Consider the following 8,225-nt stretch of genomic DNA (forward strand, 5'->3'; position numbering starts at 1 on the left):
CTAGTTCCAATCTCGCTGAAATCAAAATCAAAAATCCGTATCGAACCTGATTCTTATATCCGGTGTGGTCACACTCCCGTTGCTAAGTACGAACCCAAATCAGTTTAGTGAAAATAGTTCGTTTGATCAAACTACCCCGGAATATTTCCAAGTTTATCAAGCGCAAACGACATATGATTTACACTTAGATTTGATTTCGCTATTCGATATATTTTTTACAAGTAACTTTTGATAAACATAAGTAAAAATCTTTTTTTTTTATATAGTCTTCAACAATAGTTTTTCTGAAGAATTTAGAAAAAAATGTAGATTTGAAAAACGTGAGATTGGTAAGAACTAGTTGAAGAGAGTTTTTTTCTGAGTTTAGGTGATTAGAACAGTCATTAAGCTGAATTCATTAAATATTTTATTGACATTTTCCGTAAGACACATTTTTAATGCCAAAAGCATATTTCTCGGTTGATTTTTCATTAGAGCGTATAAGCAAGTGACAGTTTATCTTTAATTACTTTCTCTTCTATTAATTACCAAGCGGTTTCCACGTTTATCACTCAACTCTTTGCATAAGAAGATACCCGAAACTTTCGACTTTCAAACAGAATAGTGAAATTAAAGAAAATCTTTTCAATCACATCACAATAATCGAAAGAGAGAGTGATTAAAGTGAAACTGTCACTTCCTTATACGCCCAAATGAAAAATCAACCGAGACATGTGATTAGGACATATCGTACGATAGGCCCTTACGAATATTACAAAAGATAATGCTCATTGCTCGGCTTTACAACTTTCATATACACAATAGTCGATATGCAAAATATGCTTGAATTGCATGTTTGAAATTCGAGTAATCAGCATTATTTTTCGTAACTTTTGGAAACGCCTATCGCACGATATGCCCTAATCACATGTTAGTGCCGATACATTCACACGAAAACTTGCCCACATAACATTTTAAATAGTGGAGAAAAAATATTAAACCGGCATTTCATAAACAACTATTCAAAATGAAAAGAATACTTTCGAAAGTCTCATGGAATAAAATCTATGCAAATCCTTATGTTAACCCGTGTTTAAGCAGTTTGTTTAACCGATATTTCACCGGACGGTCAGAGCACACAGCAGATGCACCCAACCATATGGCTAGCTAACCAACGGCAGAAATGCAAATACGAACGGGGGAACAACGGAAAAGAGTTACAGATTGCCCGTCATATTTTCAATAAGGCTCATAAAAATCGATTATTCTCCTTTCCACTCAATCACTGAGTCAATCAATTTCCGTAGAAGAGGATGCTGCTTTCAGCTCATTGATGATTCGTGTCTCGCCTTGGCTATCAATTTCCCCCAGGAAGTCATCTGAAACGATCCCAAGCTTATAATTGATTATCCATTATCAATTGATTCACCCGTGATTGGTTTGGAGTATTTTCCCTTATTATTATTTTTTGCCGGCGCACTGTGACTTTGACACTGGCTAGCAAAATCGAACAAGCCTTTGCTTTTTTTGTTTGGTACGAAAAGTAAATCCTGTGGGAATGATACAAATTATCCCATCCATTTTTTAGCAAATCAATATTCGTCCAATCATCGTTGAAGAATCCCAACCAATTGCGGTGTCAAACGACTGAAACATTCGAATCATCGGAAAGTACTCAATCAATGTTACCTTTAAACTAAGGGTAGACGATCGGTTGTATTTTTTTTTTGCGTGTTAGGTTTTCAACTCGAAAATCATTTTAAATAAAATTTTCTTACACCGTAAAAATACGCTGTCAATTTCACGCCTATCAGAAATGGTCACGTTTCAATTTTCACTCGTGTTTCGTCACGCGACGATTAATTGTGAAACAAGTTCCCTCCGTGAATCACGTTTTCATGCAGAGGAAGAACATGGTTAATAGAATTTAAGGAAAAGATAAACTACAACTTCGAGAGCAATGTTTTATTTGTTATGTTTTTTTACGGTATGTCACTCATCATCATTCAGTAGCATGTCAATCACGTTTTCTCCCGCCGAATGATACTATAGGCATGATTACATTCATTAATCGTTTCACCCCATAATCCGGCACTGAGAAAGTTTCGAATAATTAATGGTTATTCCAATGCAACGCCTTTTTTAAGGACCATCAAGTTTTATTTCTAGCTTAACCGTACATATTTTATACACATCGAGTTACCACACCAAAAAATGTCACTGCTTGGTGAAACCGAACTTTGCCAACTTGGCCACTCCGGACTCATTCTTCTCGCCATCTTCCAGCTTTCGTTTCTCGCTCGAACCACGGGGCTGCGAATAGCTGTTCAACGTCTTGAACTGTCTCATCCCTACTTTGATCAGTTCGGCATCATTCACATCCGGATTTTCCTTCTTCAGCTGATCTTTGTTGCTCTCGAACCAGGGTAAAAACTTCATCCCGGAAGGAGTTCCTCCTCCGTTGCTATTTTTCGATTGATTTTCATTGTTCTCCGGCAGGCCATTGTTGCCGTCGGCTGTCAGTTCGGAAACCCCACTTATGTTGCTGCCGCCGTTCGATTCGTCTCGTCTCGCTGCACTCGGAGAGTCGAACCCGATTGCTTTACTCGTCAGATGACCAAGTGGATTGCCGGAAATGGGTGCCGATGATTTCGAGGCACTATCGTTTTTGCGGAAAGGGTTGTTCTTTCGCATCACCATCGGCATCGGTTTCTAGGAAAACGGGCGAAATGAAGAAGCAGTAAAAACTATGGCAATATTTCGAAACACTTACAATTTTAGGTGTGTTATCTTTCTTAATGACCGCTTCCAGATTGATATGCTCTAGTTCGCTAACTATGGCGGCGTTTTCCCTCACAATTTCCATTTCCTGTTCTTCTTGTTCCTTCTCCTGTAAAAAAAATGAAAGGGGAAAAAAATTTAATCCTTCGAACCGGATTTGAACCAGTGACCTATGGATAACTGCGTACTTGGCAGGGAAACACACATCTACAGTCCACCGCTCTACCAACTGAGCTATCGAAGGCTTGTAGACACGCAACGCCAGGTGGGCAAGCGCTCAAGAAGCCAACAAATAAGAAGAAAAGGAAATCTGTTTCATGAATGTCGATATGCAAATAGATAGATACCGGGGATATAAGGTACTCGAGCCTATATTTGTTCGTGATTATTTCCTTATTTAACTCAAATAAAAAAGCTCCATCAGTCATCTCTAATACGAAATACTATTTGCTAGGGTGCGATCTGTTGTGTCGATAGATTGACTTCAAGAGTAAGATGACATTAGGAGCATTCGTTTAAAGTTGAACAATTTTCTAACTACTCTTTCTGATCACTTTACTAATCTGATTACTATTTATGAAAAAGGCCTACTTTGCTGCAACTAGAAAAAAACATAAATATTGAATACGATTACCTATCAATTCATCAATGAAAATAATCTGTCAAATCCAGAGTCAACTAGTGAGGTAACCGGTTTCAGTTGGTTGAATATCGGCATAATATACCGAACCGATTGTAGTCATTCGCGTACAAAATGAACATCATTAATAAACCATGATGGAATTGTTGAAAGGACTCTGTACAAACATTTCGCTTACAATGCATGCATGATCGTTAATGAAGTGATCTTCTTCATCGACCCTCCCCAGTTAATCGATTTTACTGCGCAGAGGAGAAATCGACGAAACATTCTAAAAATAGACCGTGCCACTTTCCGTGCTTTGGGATGCTCAAACAACCCGCAACCTATTTAAATTAATTACCTGCTGTTGGAAACTTGGCAACAGTGGCGCTAAACTGTCCGCTAGATGAAATCGTTTTATCTTGCTAGCATACTTGATGACAATCGGAATTAGCTGACTTGATCCAATTGTTTCAACCAGTTCTCGTGCACGCTGTTCCATCTCCGAGCGGCAGGCAAGCTAAAAGAAACGGAAATCGTTTCAATTGTTTGAACTGGAACAGAATGGATTTGGAACTGACCGCAAATAACTTGACAGCAGTCTCTTTCAGAATCTTATCAGCTTCATCACTTTTCAAGTAGATGCTCCGGACCAACTCATCCTCCAGGGTACCCTTTTCAAAGTCAACGTCGCACATCGGCTGTTGGAAGTTTGCATTCATCGGAATCGGTCTCGGATTGGTCAGTGGAAATTTCGCCCCACGGCATACGATCAACTGAACCTGCTGAACCGATTCACACACGTTAACAATGAAGAGACTATCGGAAGCACCGGCTTTATGCTGCTCGGCATCCAGAATCGGAAACCAAAGATTGGCCGACGCTTGATACAAGCGCATGATGCCTGCTGAATCGTACACGACTGGGGAACCTTTGTCGGTATAGCCCAACCAGCGCATTTCGGCACCGGCAGTCAACGGAATCGGTACCTCTCGGCAGCGCAACTTGAACTTAACACATGTGATCAACATTAGATTTATCTGCTGGTCTTCATTCGGCGGCGAGCGATGATACGCCACTAGAACATGGTCACCGTAAGCCGCCATTGAAACGAGTGGCCCCGGCACGGAAATAACCTCACGTTGAGTGCCTCTTGCTGTGAAGATTCTCAGCAGACGACAGTCAGTTGCTACCACAACAATCTTATCCGAAGCAACAACGCCAATAATTTCCTCAGTCCCGGGCATGGTGCAGCTCCATTCTCGATTGCCAAAGGCGACTAAGTTTATGCAAACCAGTTTACTACCCTTCTCCTCCACACCGGAAGTGCAAGCCATTGCCAGTACCGTCTCGCTTAATCCAGCCATTGTGTGATTTAAATAGTTATTCAAATGGATACCGTGATGCTTCTGAGAGTCGTGAAATTCAACTTCGATAGAATTCTCCTTATCATCAGAATGGGCTCTGACGATTCCCACGTGGTTATACACTAGATATCGATGTTCCAAATGGTCCGGGGTAGATCCCGATTGGAAATAATCTTGCATCGGATAAGATTTTACGCCGATTCTATCACTCATAACAGAATGAGCATCCTCATCATTGGCAGCCCCACGAGAACCAACATCTTCGGCTTTGTTGCTCAAAATCTCACTATTAAGGTCGTCATAATTCGTAGCATATTGACTTTTTAATTTGCTTACTGAGAAACTATTTTCATCGTCGGAATCGTCTGCCAGCAACTTTTTGTCAGCAACATCTGAAATAATCAAAATATTACTAACACAATTGATTGTTTAAATTGTATTAGTTTACGTTTCGAATAGATATCATTTATTTCCATATCTTCGTCATCATCCGAGATTCCGTTGGCTTCTTTTTCTGCCATTTCGATTAAATCGTTTCCGTCGTCTGCCAAAGCAGCTTCATCGCTAAGGAAAATATCATTTACGTTCCCCAATTGTCCTTGATCATCGCAAATAACTAGCTCCCCATTATTTTTAGGATTCCAAGCTAAACCAGTAATTGGATATGGATCAATCGATGCTATTTCCCCATCCAAAATTTCACCAGCTTTATACTCCCAAATACCAATCTCTCCTTTGTCCGAACCAGCGGCAAAAAAGTCTCCTCGCGGAGAAAAGGCACAACAGGTGAAATCCGAACCAAATTTCGAATGTTTGAGTACTTTTTGCTGCTCCCAAGTGGCGGTATTGAGTACCACGATCTGATTACCCTTGGGGTAAGCTAAGACATTTCCACGGACTGGCTCAAAACATGGGGTGGCTAGAAATGCAACGAACCCTTTTTAAAATAGCTCTTGATATACAACGGAGAGAGAGACAAACTTACCGAAATGCACATTGCCTTCAAAACTCTTAACCTTTCGCAGTCCATCAAAAGTCTTCACCAATTCCTTGCTCTTCAAATCCCAAATCCTAAGTTTACCATCCCCACAGGCAGCTGCCAATAAATCCTTTACACTAAGGGCTGCACTTAGAACTGGTCCCTCCGATCCACTCAGTTCAAAATCACCTTCGCCGTCGGCTGGTTTCACCTTTATCATGCCATCCTCCGATCCAGCCACTATGAAACGCTCGTTGCGCACCAAACTGGTGACAAAGGCCGTAAACCGGAAATCAATGCCGTCCTTTTCCAATCCAGGAAACCGGTATGCCTGCACCGTGTTTAAATCGTTTGCGATCAAAACTCGGTCGCCATACTGCAGCATAGCCCAAACGTTTTCGGCCACGCAGGTCGTCACCGGGTCATCGTCAAATACACCGTCCCAAATTCGAATGTCGCCATCGTGTCCGATACTGAGTATTCGTCTGCAGTAAAGATAATAATTATAAGAAAAAAAACTCTCAATATATCAATGAAGCACCGTAGCAACTTACTCTCCATCATCTTGATAAGCTACACTGGTGTAACCGACGATGTGACCGTATCTCATAGCAGACCGTTTAAAGGGCATTTTTATGCAGTCGTCACTACTCTTATATTATTTTACAAACAATGATTACAACATTTGAAACACAAACTAAGATCGCGAAAATTGTCGATATCTGCTCTAAGTAAGTAACCTGATTGCGCCAAATGCAAAGACGTCTGAGATATTTCAAAAACAGTTTTGATAAGAGTTGCCAGGTCCAAATTTAAAATGTTTTCAGAACTCGAAATGTTCCAAAGAAAGGGTTCAACTTTAAATTTTTATTTGACTAGTAAAAAGGCGCCCAATTCAGTTTCAAGAGTCGGTCACGTTTGTCAACTGTCTGTAAAACATAAAACATTGAAAATCTGTTGAATATCCACTATAATGCATCTGCAGTCGAAAACAATATATGCTCTAAATGTTGACAGGCAAATCTGGCATCTCGGATTCTGATTAAACGGAATTGTCAAACTACTGAAATATTTCAAGCACTACACGCTCAACACATTTCTCTACTTACACGCAGAAAAAAATGTTAAAATAACCAAATTTGGATTTCACAAAATGTATTTTTTTATTATTATAGTGACAAAGGAAAATCTGGTTACATGTAGCTGCCAGAAACTAGAAAACAAGAGTACTAATTTTATTACGTGAATTAGTTTGTTTCAATCAATTTTTTTTTTAAAGAATGAAATTATTTCCTTCAATCTGCAGGATAAGGAATGAAACTATTTCCTTCAACTTGTAGGGTAAAACTTGATATTACTTTCAATTGTATTTATTCTCGTTTTCAAATTGTCAAAAATCAAGTTTTTTATTGATATTGTGAAAGTTTGCAATATCAATAAAAAACTTTTTTCCAAATCGAATTATTCACAAACCACAATCAAGCCCTGGTATCCAACGATTCGATGAGTCCGGTAAAGATCTCTGCATAATTTTTTTTATGAAGGAAATGAGTTATGTAATGTTATGCAATTTTCAAAAATATTTTTAGTTAATACATACGCCTAAATTGTGGAAAACCCCCTTAGAAATGAAAGAAGCAGTTAAAATTTTTCATATAAAACGTGTACGAACTTTATCCACAAGAGAACGAAAGAAAGCTCCAGTTTATTCGCACGGGAAAAAATGATCTGGTTTATAAGAAATGAAACTAATACAGTTTAATTGAACCAATTTTTTTTCTTTTTCAATATATAAAGGGTGATTTTTTAAGAGCTTGAGAACTTTTTTAAACAATAAAACGCATAAAATTTGCAAAATCTCATCGGTTCTTTATTTTAAACGTTAGATTGGTACATGACATTTACTTTTTGAAGATAATTTCATTTAAATGTTGACCGCGGCTGCGTCTTAGGTGGTCCATTCGGAAAGTCCAATTTTGGGCAACTTTTTCGAGCATTTCGGCCGGAATAGCCCGAATTTCTTCGGAAATGTTGTCTTCCAAAGCTGGAATAGTTACTGGCTTATTTCTGTAGACTTTAGACTTGACGTAGCCCCACAAAAAATAGTCTAAAGGCGTCAAATCGCATGATCTTGGTGGCCAACTTACCGGTCCATTTCTTGAGATGAATTGTTCTCCAAAGTTTTCCCTCAAAATGGCCATAGAATCGCGAGCTGTGTGGCATGTAGCGCCATCTTGTTGAAACCACATGTCAACCAAGTTCAGTTCTTCCATTTTTGGCAACAAAAAGTTTGTTAGCATCGAACGATAGCGATCGCCATTCACTGTAACGTTGCGTCCAACAGCATCTTTGAAAAAATACGGTCCAATGATTTCACCAGCGTACAAACCACACCAAACAGTGCATTTTTCGGGATGCATGGGCAGTTCTTAAACGGCTTCTGGTTGCTCTTCACTCCAAATGCGGCAATTTTGCTTATTTACGTAGCCATTCAACC

The 8,225-nt window shown here is 39.3% G+C and overlaps 1 protein-coding gene and 1 non-coding gene across 2 annotated transcripts; both read right to left on the reverse strand.

The window, feature by feature from the left end:
- Positions 1 to 1,996: 1,996 nt before the first annotated feature.
- LOC131438630 (WD repeat and HMG-box DNA-binding protein 1) lies at positions 1,997 to 6,473 on the reverse strand. Its single transcript, XM_058608767.1, has 7 exons — positions 6,283 to 6,473; positions 5,735 to 6,213; positions 5,198 to 5,668; positions 3,964 to 5,141; positions 3,744 to 3,902; positions 2,753 to 2,869; positions 1,997 to 2,691 (listed from the first exon to the last, which is right to left on the reverse strand). The coding sequence occupies exons 1-7, from the start codon at positions 6,357 to 6,359 to the stop codon at positions 2,197 to 2,199; spliced, it is 2,976 nt and encodes a 991-aa protein (XP_058464750.1). The 5' UTR covers positions 6,360 to 6,473; the 3' UTR covers positions 1,997 to 2,196.
- Positions 2,903 to 3,004, reverse strand: Trnay-gua (transfer RNA tyrosine (anticodon GUA)). The gene is made up of 2 exons: positions 2,968 to 3,004; positions 2,903 to 2,938 (listed from the first exon to the last, which is right to left on the reverse strand). It is a non-coding gene; the product is annotated as a tRNA-Tyr (tRNA).
- Positions 6,474 to 8,225: the final 1,752 nt, after the last annotated feature.

The sequence above is a fragment of the Malaya genurostris genome, chromosome 3 (genome assembly GCF_030247185.1).
Source record: "Malaya genurostris strain Urasoe2022 chromosome 3, Malgen_1.1, whole genome shotgun sequence".
Classification (NCBI taxonomy): Eukaryota; Metazoa; Arthropoda; class Insecta; order Diptera; family Culicidae; genus Malaya; species Malaya genurostris.